The sequence below is a fragment of the Phyllobates terribilis genome, unplaced genomic scaffold (genome assembly GCF_046119375.1).
Source record: "Phyllobates terribilis strain yellow unplaced genomic scaffold, ASM4611937v1 Scaffold_12__6_contigs__length_324123572, whole genome shotgun sequence".
Classification (NCBI taxonomy): Eukaryota; Metazoa; Chordata; class Amphibia; order Anura; family Dendrobatidae; genus Phyllobates; species Phyllobates terribilis.
Window position 1 is genome coordinate 63,570,906 of NW_027362772.1, and position 15,522 is coordinate 63,586,427.

A 15,522-nucleotide genomic window follows, 5' to 3' on the forward strand; every position below is an offset into this window, starting at 1 on the left:
TTATGTAATATTTGATTTCAGCGGGGGAGTGGGGGGATATCTGACAACAGGGAATTTGGTGAAGCAAAGAGAGTAGGGGCTTCATAGAAATCCGGGCGCCTGGAAGACGAGGATGACACATGAATGGGGAGGACATAACCGGGGGCGGCACTGCAGAAGTGGTGAGAATTCCCCTAGTATCACTGCCTGCGAGCGTGGGCTGCCGATGACTGTCCAGTTATTCCAGGCCGGGGAGAGGCCACGAGCGTCCGAGGGAGTGCTGGACAGGAAGTCTGCAGAGTGGAGAAAACCACCAACCAAAGACACAGACCTGGGTGTAATGGAGGAGTAGCTGAGACGTTACAGTATACGAGGTCGGTACAGGCTGGTATAAAGAGAAACCAGCTCCACTCAAGCCTGACATAAAATGGCTGATAACAGAAACCAAAGCGTAATACACCGAGCCATTACAGGAGCCAAAATACACGGTGGTCAGTTACCCTGGCGGGAGTCTTTACTGTAAAAGCATGGCCACCACACAAAACATATGATTGCCCTCCAAAAAATAATTTCCAAAGCAACATATAATAACTCTCTGGTGTAGCTGCTCTAAAGGTGGAGTTTCTCTTTAAAAGTGTCATCCAGGATTAGAAAAGATAGCGGACTTCTTCCAAAAGAAAAAGAAGAAAAGTGGTTGAGCTGCAATACCACAAATGACCAGTGGACAAGTGTGGCGTTGTTCCCCTTATAAAAGGGAAACTCCTCCTTTTGGGCAGCTTTCACTGTAAGGGAAAGTGCAGTGATGCGGAGCTGTCGCTTACCTGTGCCCGGCCGTCCCATGATGATCTCTTTCTTAGGAGCGGGGTGGCTGCTGTAGTCGCTGGGCACGATAACGGGCAGCAGAGCAGCGGGCGATGGATGGAAGGCGACAGGCTGGAATGGCGAAGAGACACTGAATATGGCCGGAGGGTGCTCCGAAGCTCCGGACGAGGTGCAGATGGTTGACTCTCCGACGCTCGTTTGACACGATGGCAGCGATCGTGCCACGTTCTGGATCTGGGTGGCATTGATGGGCACCGGTATCTGGAGCTGAGTCTTAGAGGGATGCTCCTTGGAGCACACTTTAACCAGGCGCCTTGGACTGCCGCCTCCTCCCGCGAAGGCTCCGCCGATGCTACGAGGTCCACCATCGGAAGGCTTTGAGGGTAGAGGGACATCTGGGTTACGTACAATGACGGGTGAATCTCTCTGCACGGCTGGGACCCTGCGGACAGTGGGGTTAGGGTCTGAGGTCAGGCCAGCAGGAGGCGACAGGAGCAAAGATGGGGAGGCCTGCTGAGATCGCGAAAAGATGGCGGGTGACACCGATCGGAAACCGGCAGGAGTGGATGGGGTCGGGGTGTGAGAGACAGAGTCCACCCCGGAGTCCATGCTATCAGTCTTCTGGAAGTCAGCAGCCGAGCCGGCGCTGCCATGATGGGAATCTGGTTTCCGTTTGCTGGGGCTCATGGGTACGGTGAAGGTAAGGTTGGTCTGGAACGAGGGTAGGATGCCAGCCGCTTGCCTCTCTCGGTGGTGGGGGTGGTGCAACATCTCTGGGGTCAACACTGCTTGCCCTTTGGGGGTGCTTGCGCTTACGTGACGGCTACGAGCTCGCTGGATGACGGGGGAAGCGTTAATGGGGCTGAAATTGGCGGGTCTGAAGCCGAAAAGTGGAGAAGGTGAAGGAGACGGCGTTGGGGAGAATGGAGACTGGTTAGAGACGGGCGAGAAGGATGGTGTTCCTGAGCGGGAACTTCCCAGAGACACCAACATATTTGCAGCTTCACATTCATCAAAGTCAAAGCGAGAAAGATCGGCGGTGGCGGCCACCAAGCGGGGACGCGAGTCGGTACGTATGCTGCTGACCTCGCTGTCCCGCGAGGTGTCGTCCCACTCGAACTCCGCGCTCCCCTCCCGGCCGCCCCGGCCTTCGGACAAGCTCTCCATCTCCTTCGTCCTCATGGACAGGTGTCGGGAGCAGTAGCCTCTACGTTGGGACTCCTTCATGCAGCCGTCTCGGGAGCATAGTCGCCTCCACTGCTTCCCGTTAAACTTCTTACGGATCCCGTTCGGGGTGCAGACTACGTCTCCCTTCTTGTACTTCTGCTGCGCTGCCGTCAATGGGGTCCGGGAACGGGATCCTGGTGTACTGCACTTATCCAAAGACACGCTGCTGCAGCTGCTCCGGCTTCCCGCATCTGGACTTAGCAGCGGAGAAGGCTGCTCTGGCAGGCGACTCATTATCCCGTACCCCGGTGACTTGGGTGGAGAGAGAATACAGTGCTGGACAGAAGACATCTTCTCCTCACTCACGGGCATGCTGAAACTGATCTTCGAGACCTCGGCATCCTCAAGATGCTTTGGTTCTGATGCCGGCATCTCCATGGACCCACCGGACTGCAGCTCGGGAAGATGTGTGCTGGAGAATCTTCCAAGCGATTGCGGTGGCTTCTCCTCTGCCACGCGGGGAACCATCAAGATAGGCTCCTTACACCAAGGGAAGCGCACCAGCCGGATACTATTGTGGGGGACCCAACCGTAATCCCGATCCCGTCGCCCAGGACTCTGTTGGAAGCAAACTTTATAGGACAGCGGGTTCTGTATGATTTCGACAACGGTTCCCTCCCGGAAAGTTGTGCTCTCGGGACCGACACATGCACACACTGCCGAACTCACTTTCACTTCACCCGGTGCCGGGATCTGGTCTAAAAGAACCGGTTCCTGCATTATGTCCAGAAATGTAATGGTCTGTGAGCCGGGAAACAACACCCCAAGTTCATGGTTCCTACGGGCTTGCTTTACTTGGCAGAGATGAAAAACGTCCTCCTTCCTGGCCAGGACCTTCTGGGGTTGCAGGAGACCTCGCATATCCATCTCTGGCCAGGACGTGGCCGGCGGCTCCAGCTCAGCTTGAACTTTCTCGGCTTCTTCTTCTAAATCAGCGGAGTGCTCGCTGGCCGTGTCTGTGCTAGAAGACCTGACGGAGGGGCAGATGTCCTCTGTTTCCATGGCAGGTGCGGCGGTGGCTGCGGGCTGCTCCAGGACGCACTCCTGCGGTGCCTGAGGACCTTCACTGCTGCTGGGCGTTTTAGATTTGAAAGTTGCAGTTTTCCTACTCAAAGGCATTTCCCAGCGAGGTGCGGCGGTGGCTGCGGGCTGCTCCAGGACGCACTCCTGCGGTGCCGGAGGACCTTCACTGCTGCTGGAGGAATCTTCTTGAGATCCTTGGCCCTCCACATACTTTCTTTTGGGCGTTTTAGATTTGAAAGTTGCAGTTTTCCTACTCAAAGGCATTTCCCAGCGAGGTGGCTCGTACACCCCTTTACTCATCACTTGGTCATTGTTGGGGGCTTCTATGCCAACCTGAGATGTGCCCGCCTGCGTCTCAGTCTCCATCATCTGTTCCGGTGCCAGTTCCTGTTCTTTTATCCTGGCCCCGCTGATGTCCATTACCGCGGGCTCCACTTTTACCTGCATCTTCCTTGCACCTACGAACGTCAGGTGGTGTCCTGCTTCCTCCGCTGCCTCCTCTGAAGCCTCCTCCTCTGTGGCCTCTTCCTCCTGCCTTCCTTCCTCCATCTTTCTTTTTGGCTTCTTGCTGCGGGTGGAATTTGAGCCTTTCTTTGCTGGTTTCATCTTTGGGGGATCTCTTCTAGAAAGATGGCACCTGTAAAAAAAAAAAAAAAAAAAAAAAAAGGAAAAAATCAGTACACGATGTAAAAACAGAAAGAGGCAAAGTCACATACAACCCAATGCTAAAAAATAGGACTTAAAGGGGTTGTCCAGATGGAACAAGACACACTAAAAAAGTATTGAAAATGGCGACACCCAGTGAATCGCTAATTTTCCTGAACATTTGTGACAGATGTCAGGACTTTGAGGTTACAGGCAGCCCACCCAATCTTTTTGGCTTCACAAGCGGAGTCCTTTAAAAGGATTTCTTATTGGGTACCCTAATAGGCGTCTGACCACTGGTAATCCCACCGCTCCTAACTATAAGGTCGGATTCACGCATCCATGTTTACCAGTCTGTACTGGGACCACGATGCACGGACTGGCTTTGTGTCTCCAGCATCGACCTCGACGGTCCCACAAGCTTTAATGAGACTGTTAAGGTCGAGGCAGTAGACCAGTGACTGGTACAGATACGCAGGTCATAAGTCAGGTTCTCGCTGCCATGCTCCCTGCTCTCCATGATCAGTAGAACTATATAATCCTCTGAAGGTTGGAACAGTTATGTACAAATTTGGACATACAGAATACGTAAGAGCGTTACAGCTTTTCCCCAGAGATTCGTAAATGAAAAAAATAAATAAAGCAAATTAAATGTAGTAAAATTAGAAGAAATTCACTAATGTTATCACAAAACAGAACCATCCACCCTCGATTAAGACCCCTTTAAGGGACCATCGACCCTCGATTAAGACCACTTTAAGGGCCCCATCCACCCTTGATTAAAACCCCTTTAAGGAACCCATCCATACTCGATTAAGACCCCTTTATGGGACCCTTTTGAGGTTACCACCCTGGGGTTTCCCAAAGAAAAGGTATAAGGGCTTTACTCCCTTTCCTATTGGAGCCATTTTTAATTTTTTTGAGCTTTCGTTTATTCCTCCCCTTCATCCAAGGGCCATAACTTGTTTTGATTTTTCCGTCAAAACAGCCGTGACAGGGTCTCGTTACTAAGGGACCAGTTCTAGTTTTGAATGGTGCAATAAAATATACTGAAAAATGTAGAAAAAAAAAAGAAATTAATTCCGACATTGTTTTCTTGTTAGAGCGTTCAGTAAAAAAGGGGGGGCTTTAATATAAAAAAAAAAAAAAAAAAAAAAAGCGACATTTCAAAAACTTTAACAACAGAATTCCGGCGCAAACTTTTTTGGCAATTAGGCCCCAATTGTCATAAAAAAAAATAACACTGACCTGTGATTGGTCAATATTGGCATCAATCACGGCGCAGTTTTCATTTTACCAGAGCTGTGTAAGAAATGAAAGCTCAGCTCTGATTGATGCAAATATTGACCAATCGAGGTGCAGCTTTCATTTTACCAGAGCTGTGTAAGAAATTGAAGCTCGACTCTTCTTGTTGGCCACAGCGACCAATCAAGGCCCAGCTTTCATATTTCCAGAGCGGTGTAAGAAATGAAAGCTTAGCTCGGATTGGTTGCTATGGGTAATACAGCCAGTGCTTCTTCCAGGCCCAATGTTTTCATTCACTGACACACGGCAGAGCTCTCGTACAGAGAGAGGAAGTGAAATGTAAAGTGTTTCACGTCGATTAAGCCATGTTTATATAAGACCAGAAACCACCATAGATGTGAGATTTACGCCGGTCACATGACTTACGGAAAAATCCAAAATTTCATCAGTTTTTGGTCAGAAATAGAGTCAAGGTCGACGTTCGGAGGGGGAAGGGTGTGGGATCTACTGGGCCCTGTGCGCACTGTATATACGGCGCAGGCTCAGGCTCCGGACGGGGGGGGGCCGCCTGTGCTGCACAGCCGGCAGCCGGGGGTCTCCTGGCTGCACTCGAGCAGCGGTTTAACCCCTGAGATGCTGCTGTCACATTTACGAGCTTGGAAATGGGGTTGTCACAGCAGAGCGGGGGCTACTGAAAGTCCCCCGTGTCCGCCATGTACGTACACCCACGTCATAGGTCATCGGTAACTTTACAATATACCGAAATATTACATGAGCAATCGCAGGAACAAGTAGGGGGGGGGGAATAAAAAAAAAAGGAAAAAAATCTTAAGAAAAGTAAAAAAAAATTATATATAATAAATATATATAAAAAAATATATATATAATAAATAAATATATATATATAAAAAAATATATATATAATAAATAAATAAATATATAATTTATATATATATATATATACACACACATACATACATATAAAATTATTAATAATACAAAATAATAAATAATATTATATTTTATTTTTTATATAAATTTGTGGGGGGTTTTTAGATTTTTCATTGTGTTTTTGTTTTTTACATTTATATATATATATATATATATATATATATATATATATATATATATATATATATATATATATATATATATATATATATATATATACTAAAAAAAAGCCGTATTGTTATTTGGTTATTTCCTCCCAAAAAATAAATAACCAAAAAAAGTCTCGATACAACTTTATACCAAAAAATAATAATAAAAAAAAAGTTAGAACTCTTGGGAGGACGAGAAAGAGAAAAAGAAAAATCAAAGCGAAGAGAAGCCGGCTGTTGGTCACATAAACCCTGAGCAGACAACTACCCCCATCATTGCCGACACGACCTTACCAGGGCATATCTTTTAAATGTGTCCAGTGGGGATATGTATATATTATTATATATAGATTATTGTACTTGTTGTTTGCTATGTATACCTCTTTTCACATGTAAAGCGCTATGGAATAAATGGCGCTATAATAATAATAATAATATAGTTTGGCCGGTATTTTGTAGCAAAAAAAAAAAGTTGCTGATCCGTAATAATGAATAGTGTAACATGGCGGCACCTGATTAATAATAATAGCGCGCGCCTTCGATAAATGCGGTGCGCCACTTACTTTATGGTCGCCGCATTACATTTGATAACGGTGCCCCGGTGTCTATAGAGGGACATGAGCAGACAGGACTCAGATAGCCCATCCCCCCCACCCCCATCTCCATTGCACATACACATCCCCCTCCCCCCAACCTTCTCTCTGCCAGGCAGAATGGCAATGAAGAGCAGCAGTGAAAGGGTTAAGGATGCACAGCGCCCGTAGGCAGGGTGCATATGTTATCGGCACCATAAGGACCGTACACACGACGAAGCATGCAGACATGTCCCGACACGTAGCTACCGTGCAGCCGGGACACACACACGCATACATGGAGCAGGTATACCTGAGCACGGGCGCCTGAGCTTCCACATAGGTATGCCGTACGCCACGCCACCGCCGCGGCTAAAAATGGCTGCTTGGACCCAGACCGACGCGTTTCAGGCAACTGATTGGCAGCCGTTTGTCTGAAACGCACGGAGATTACCATACTGGGGGTCTGCTCTTCTGACGATGTCGGCTCATAAACGTCACCAAGTTGATAGATCTTGGCCATCGGAGTGTATAGTGCGCCTTGCCATGGATATAAGCTAGGACCTCCCCGGTAATACCTGGTCATCTAATGTGGTGAAGGTGCACGACAACGTCCCCCTCCTTCCCCCAACCTGAGTGTATATGTGCCCGAACAAAAGAGGACGTGCTAGCACACATATTCCTTAAAGGACATGTTCAGGCACATCTTCATACAAATATGCAAATGGGGACACGTACCCACGCAACCCGCGGCTCGGCACAGACACCCACACAGACTGCAGAAGATGTGTGCACGCCGTGAGCGGCATATGTCTGGAAAAGCACTGCCATGTATTTAAGCCCATAGTCAGACATGCAAGACGCGCTCATGCAGAAAACACACGACACGCAGGGAATTCACCAACAGCCCGAGACATCCAGACTATCTCCCACATGTGCGCCCACGCGTTTCACTCACAAGTTCTCACCCACTCAAGTCACATCACAATCTCGCTGCCAACGCTGCTCGTGGAAGGTGCAGTGCCAACGCACGACACCCGGAAAACCCATCGCTTCCTAATCGCCGGCCATGCCCTCAGTAACGTGGGAGGGAGATGGGGGGGCTCTAATGATAACTCAGACCAAACTGGAAGCAAATGGGGGGGGGGGGGCTTGTTATACCAAAGAGTGAAAATCCAGTGATTTCGCAATTCCTGCCCCCACGATGTCACAACACTATACTAATGCTCTCCATCCCCACTAGTGACCCAGTAATACTGAATTTTACACTGTGCCCTACACTAGTGATCCCATTACTACCACCCTCATGTCCACATCTACTATACACTACACTAGTGATCCCATTACTACCGCCCTCATCTGCACATCTACTATACACTACACTGGTGATCCCATTACTACCACCCTCATCTGCACATCTACTATACACTACACTGGTGATCCCATTACTACCGCCCTCATCTGCACATCTACTATACACTACACTAGTGATCCCATTACTACCGCCCTCATCTGCACATCTACTATACACTACACTGGTGATCCCATTACTACCACCCTCATCTGCACATCTACTATACACTACACTGGTGATCCCATTACTACCACCCTCATCTGCACATCTACTATACACTACACTGGTGATCCCATTACTACCGCTCTCATGTCCACATCTACTATACACTAGTGATCCCATTACTACCGCCCTCATGTACACATCTACTATACACTACACTAGTGATCCCATTACTACCGCCCTCATGATCACATCTACTATACACTACACTAGTGATCCCATTACTACCGCCCTCATGATCACATCTACTATACACTACACTAGTGATCCCATTACTACCACCCTCATGTCCACATCTACTATACACTACACTAGTGATCCCATTACTACCGCCCCCATGATCACATCTACTATACACTACACTAGTGATCCCATTACTACCGCCCTCATCTGCACATCTACTATACACTACACTGGTGATCCCATTACTACCACCCTCATCTGCACATCTACTATACACTACACTGGTGATCCCATTACTACCACCCTCATCTGCACATCTACTATACACTACACTGGTGATCCCATTACTACCGCTCTCATGTCCACATCTACTATACACTAGTGATCCCATTACTACCGCTCTCATGTCCACATCTACTATACACTAGTGATCCCATTACTACCGCCCTCATGTACACATCTACTATACACTACACTAGTGATCCCATTACTACCGCCCTCATGATCACATCTACTATACACTACACTAGTGATCCCATTACTACCGCCCTCATGATCACATCTACTATACACTACACTAGTGATCCCATTACTACCGCCCTCATGATCACATCTACTATACACTACACTAGTGATCCCATTACTACCGCCCTCATGATCACATCTACTATACACTACACTAGTGATCCCATTACTACCGCCCTCATGATCACATCTACTATACACTACACTAGTAATCCCATTACTACCGCCCCCATGATCACATCTACTATACACTACACTAGTGATCACATTACTACCGCCCCCATGTCCACATCTACTATACACTACACTGGTGATCACATTACTACCGCCCCCATGTCCACATCTACTATACACTAGTGATCCCATTACTACCGCCCTCGTCTAATATAATATACACTACACTAGTGATCCCATTACTACCGCCCTCATCTGCACATCTACTATACACTACACTGGTGATCCCATTACTACCGCCCTCATGATCACATCTACTATACACTACACTAGTGATCCCATTACTACCGCCCTCATGATCACATCTACTATACACTACACTAGTGATCCCATTAGTACCGCCCTCATGATCACATCTACTATACACTACACTAGTGATCCCATTAGTACCGCCCTCATGATCACATCTACTATACACTACACTAGTGATCCCATTAGTACCGCCCTCATGATCACATCTACTATACACTACACTAGTGATCCCATTACTACCGCCCTCATGATCACATCTACTATACACTACACTAGTGATCACATTACTACCGCCCCCATGTCCACATCTACTATACACTAGTGATCCCATTACTACCGCCCTCGTCTAATATAATATACACTACACTGGTGATCCCATTACTACCGCCCTCGTCTACACATCTACTATACACTACACTAGTGATCACATTACTACGGCCACCATGTCCACATTTACTATACACTACACTAGTGATCCCATTACTACCGCCCCCATGATCACATCTACTATACACTACACTAGTGATCCCATTACTACCGCCCTCATGATCACATCTACTATACACTAGTGATCCCATTACTACCGCCCCCATGTCCACATCTACTATACACTACACTAGTGATCCCATTACTACCGCCCCCATGTCCACATCTACTATACACTACACTAGTGATCCCATTACTACCGCCCCCATGTCCACATCTACTATACACTACACTAGTGATCACATTCTACCGCCCCTATGTCCACATCTACTATACACTAGTGATCCCATTACTACCGCCCTCGTCTAATATAATATACACTACACTGGTGATCCCATTACTACCGCCCTCGTCTACACATCTACTATACACTACGCTAGTGATCACATTACTACGGCCCCCATGTCCACATTTACTATACACTACACTGGTGATCCCATTACTACCGCACTATTTTGGTGGCTGGCGCACCCCACTAACTCTTCACTCTACGTCACTACACATCCCCCCGACCTTACCCCAGCACTACGCTACTGGCTCACCACATCCTCTCCAGCAGATGCAACAGAGCCGACCATGCCCTTTAAATGTGCACAGCGTTTACAGTCTATAGGTTTATGGTCGGCCCGCCTGCAGTCCTATGTAAATCACTCTATAATGCACTGTAATGTCGCCATGAGTTGCGCCAAGCGTCAGATGAAGAAAGTGGCCTCTGCTGCACCGTTCCACGCAGAGGATGGCGCAATCACCCTGGGATCTACGCCGGGTGTCGGAATCCAGAACTTAACCCTTGGCATCCTGCAGCACTTCCGTCTTCCTGGATGAGACAAAAGGCCGTGTGTGCACTGGGCGCTGCGCGGGTTTATTTATCCTCCTCGCAGTCGGGTAATAATAACTCGGAGAATGTGAGACGGCCAAGTGGGCAACACCCACATTCTTTGCCACATGGCACGGCCGAGGTCCTGGATGTGGGCTGGGTCACACACGGGTATGTTCTAGGGACTGATCGCATCACCAGAAATAACAGGATCCAATTTTTCCTAAACCCTAATGGGCAACTCTACGCTCCAAACTGTCTGCCAATACCTGCCCTCCATTGCGAAAAATTAAGCCATTTTTTTAGTACTTTGGGTTTGCAGATGATAGGAGAGACCGTCCATGAAAGCACGTACGCTCCTCGCCAAAGTGCCGCCATCCCCTGTGCCGACACGCAGAAGCTGGCACACGCACGGCGAGGAGGGAGGCAGATAAGAGGACACATGCCCAGACTAGTAAGGAGGAAGACGGCACCCTCATTCACTATGCAGATACATTATATGTCCTGATGGCGATGTGATCGGGGGTATATGGCGGTATTCACTATACAGATACATTGTGTGTCCTGGTGATGATGTGATCGGGGGTATATGGCGGTATTCACTATACAGATACATTGTGTGTCCTGGTGATGATGTGATCGGGGGTATATGGCGGTATTCACTATACAGATACATTGTGTGTCCCGGTGGTGATGTGATCGGGGGTATATGGCGGTATTCACTATACAGATACATTGTGTGTCCCGGTGGTGATGTGATCGGGGGTATATGGCGGTATTCACTATACAGATACATTGTGTGTCCCGGTGATGGTGTGATCTGGGGTATATGGCGGTATTCACTATACAGATACATTGTGTGTCCTGGTGATGATGTGATCGGGGGTATATGGCGGTATTCACTATACAGATACATTGTGTGTCCTGGTGATGATGTGATCGGGGGTATATGGCGGTATTCACTATACAGATACATTGTGTGTCCTGGTGATGGTGTGATCGGGGGTATATGGCGGTATTCACTATACAGATACATTGTGTGTCCTGGTGATGATGTGATCGGGGGTATGTGGCGGTATTCACTATGCAGATACATTGTGTGTCCTGGTGATGATGTGATCGGGGGTATGTGGCGGTATTCACTCTGCAGATACATTGTGTGTCCTGGTGATGGTGTGATCTGGGGTATATGGCGGTATTCACTCTGCAGATACATTGTGTGTCCTGGTGATGGTGTGATCGGGGGTATATGGCGGTATTCACTATACAGATACATTGTGTGTCCTGGTGATGATGTGATCGGGGGTATGTGGCGGTATTCACTATACAGATACATTGTGTGTCCTGGTGATGATGTGATCGGGGGTATATGGCGGTATTCACTATACAGATACATTGTGTGTCCTGGTGATGATGTGATCGGGGGTATGTGGCGGTATTCACTATACAGATACATTGTGTGTCCTGGTGATGATGTGATCGGGGGTATATGGCGGTATTCACTATACAGATACATTGTGTGTCCTGGTGATGGTGTGATCGGGGGTATATGACGGTATTCACTCTGCAGATACATTGTGTGTCCTGGTGATGATGTGATCGGGGGTATATGGCGGTATTCACTATACAGATACATTGTGTGTCCTGGTGATGGTGTGATCGGGGGTATGTGGCGGTATTCACTCTGCAGATACATTGTGTGTCCTGGTGATGATGTGATCGGGGGTATATGGCGGTATTCACTATACAGATACATTGTGTGTCCTGGTGATGATGTGATCGGGGGTATGTGGCGGTATTCACTATACAGATACATTGTGTGTCCTGGTGATGGTGTGATCGGGGGTATATGGCGGTATTCACTATACAGATACATTGTGTGTCCTGGTGATGATGTGATCGGGGGTATGTGGCGGTATTCACTATACAGATACATTGTGTGTCCTGGTGATGGTGTGATCGGGGGTATATGGCGGTATTCACTATACAGATACATTGTGTGTCCTGGTGATGATGTGATCGGGGGTATGTGGCGGTATTCACTATACAGATACATTGTGTGTCCTGGTGATGGTGTGATCGGGGGTATGTGGCGGTATTCACTATACAGATACATTGTGTGTCCTGGTGATGATGTGATCGGGGGTATATGGCGGTATTCACTCTGCAGATACATTGTGTGTCCTGGTGATGGTGTGATCGGGGGTATATGGCGGTATTCACTCTGCAGATACATTGTGTGTCCTGGTGATGGTGTGATCGGGGGTATATGGCGGTATTCACTCTGCAGATACATTGTGTGTCCTGGTGATGGTGTGATCGGGGGTATATGGCGGTATTCACTCTGCAGATACATTGTGTGTCCTGGTGATGGTGTGATCGGGGGTATATGGCGGTATTCACTCTGCAGATACATTGTGTGTCCTGGTGATGGTGTGATCGGGGGTATATGGCGGTATTCACTCTGCAGATACATTGTGTGTCCTGGTGATGGTGTGATCGGGGGTATATGGCGGTATTCACTCTGGAGATACATTGTGTGTCCTGGTGATGGTGTGATCGGGGGTATATGGCGGTATTCAGACGTGTGGATATATGAAGCAATGAAGGGGGGACTACAGGTCCCAGGACAGCAATCCTGCCCCATCACCAGTGCAGGGACATATGGGAGGCAGCAGGAGAGCGGAGGACACAGCAGCGCACAGAGGGAAGCTGCAGCCGGGACATTGCACAACACAACAGGAGGCTGAAGCAGTGAGCGGACACGGGGAGGGACACCCGGTACGGGGCGTCCTGTGCACACGTCCAGGGAGACCGGAGGGGAGCCGCGGACACTCACCTGGCCCTCACTCACGGACATCCACACACTGCTGCCTGGCCCCCTTACTCCAGGAGACAAAATGGTGAATGAAGCAGGAACAGCTGGAGAAGGCAACCAATCACAGCCCACAACTAGCCCAGTGACAGAGTCCTCAGCCAATGGAAAGCGAAAGGAGGCGGAGCGTAATGACAAGTGGGCGGCAAAATATAAAAAAACTTGAGCGACACATACAGTATCCAATCACTGGTGGCTAACGGTGAAAAGTAGGCGGTGATATGCTAATAAGCAGGTGACAGGCTGGTACAGTAGCCAATTGGAAGAAGGGTAGGGCGTGGCTAAAGCCGTCCAACCACAACGCGAGATGAAGTGCCTTGTTTATCAAGAGCCGAGTCTGCCACAGGGCCTGCCGGGAGTTGTAGTTCGACATGGAAAAGGTTCGTCCAGACAGGAAGCATGAACTACGCGATAGAGAACTACAACTACCAGCAAGTAGAGCGTGAAGTAGCTTGGATTGTTGAAGAGCTGCAGAAATCTCTCTCGCTCCTTGAGAAACGGCCATCGGGAGTTTGGAAGTGAAGTCCATCTATGACAGAAAGAACCGGAGCAGGTGCTGAGAGCGGGTTTAAAGTGACTCACCCCTCTTTCCCCTCTCCCGGCTCTTCATCAGAAAACCGGCAGCTCCAAAGCCGTCTCTTCCCACACAGCAACAGCAAGAGCCCCTCAGGCTTGACCAATCACCGCCAGCTTTGGCGATGACGTCATGGGCTAGGAAGGCGGAGACGCGTTTAGAGAGGAGACCACAGTCTCCGCCTCCTCGGCTCGGCCACGCCCCCTCCTGTCGGCGCGTGCCGGGGGATGGTTGCTAAGCTGATGTCACCTCCGCGGTCACCCATTGGCTGTCGCGGCGGCCAATAGCGAGGGGCAGAGGTGACGTCTGGCAGCGTGTTGCCATCAAACTGGAAGGTGTGGGGGTGGCCCAGCCCGGCGGAGAGGGACTTGTTACACGCTGAGGGGCGTGGCGAGCCCAACCAATCACCGAGCAGCGAGTGAACATTTAGCCAATGGTCGCTGGAGAGGAGGATACTTTGTGGCATCCAGGAGTTTTTTAACACTTTTTCTGCCGGCACCGAGTAATTACCGGCCTGGGAACCTGTACAAGTGTCAGTTCTTCCTCAAGAACACAGAAGAATGTTAAAATGTGAGAGTCCTCGATGCTGACTGTAAAGATGGAGACAAATAGCAGCCCGGTTACTTACTTTGTATTTTTACAGGAGTTGGGTACAGCGATGGGTACTAACACAGCTCCACAATAGTCATGGCTGAGCAGGAAAGTGACCTTTTGTCCTCTTGTCCCATCAACGTTACATTGACAATATTTTAATTACCTGGATGGCGCTAAAGACATTCCATGAACACTTTTATTAGTTTCATCCCACCATCTACGTAACCCTCAATTACTTCGGGACTGAAATTAACTTTTTGATGATGGAGCCATGGTGACTTGATGGATGAACGCTCTGTAGGAAGCACGATCTTGTGCAAGTCTAGATAGGTCCACCAGGTCTTCTCTGTCATTATCTTGATAGTATCAAGCTATCAAGTTGCTGGTCTTCCGTTTCTTTGTTCCTTCTATTCTTCCAACCATGATGTCCTTCTCCAGTGATTGATCTCTTCCTATGACCATGATGTCCTTCTCCAGTGATTGATCTCTTCCTATGACCATGATGTCCTTCTCCAGTGATTGATCTCTTCCCATGACCATGATGTCCTTCTCCAGTGATTTCTCTCTTCCTATGACCATGATGTCTTTCTCCAATGATTGATCTCTTCCTATGACCATGATGTCCTTCTCCAGCGATTGCTCTCTTCGTATGACCATGATGTCCTCCAGTGATTGCTCTCTTCCTATGACCATGATGTCCTTCTCCAGTGATTGCTCTCTTCCTATGACCATGATGTCCTTCTCCAGTGATTGCTCTCTTCCTATGACCATGATGTCCTTCTCCAGTGATTGC

General features: G+C 48.5%; 1 protein-coding gene across 7 annotated transcripts in view; it reads right to left on the reverse strand.

The window, feature by feature from the left end:
- CIC (capicua transcriptional repressor) overlaps positions 1-14,296 on the reverse strand; it is a 98,711-nt gene extending 84,415 nt beyond the window's left edge. For 4 of the 7 annotated variants that reach the window (XM_073655865.1, XM_073655863.1, XM_073655864.1 and 1 more), the window contains exons 1-2: positions 14,144-14,296; positions 801-3,688 (exon numbers count right to left, since the gene is read on the reverse strand). In XM_073655865.1, coding sequence (XP_073511966.1) covers positions 801-3,657 — 2,857 coding nt within the window. In that variant the 5' untranslated portion in view covers positions 3,658-3,688; positions 14,144-14,296. Of the gene's footprint in view, positions 1-800; positions 3,689-6,926; positions 7,154-13,525; positions 14,043-14,143 lie in introns of those variants that run through there. The other 3 variants (XM_073655866.1, XM_073655861.1, XM_073655862.1) reach the window with 3 other exon arrangements.
- Positions 14,297-15,522: the final 1,226 nt, after the last annotated feature.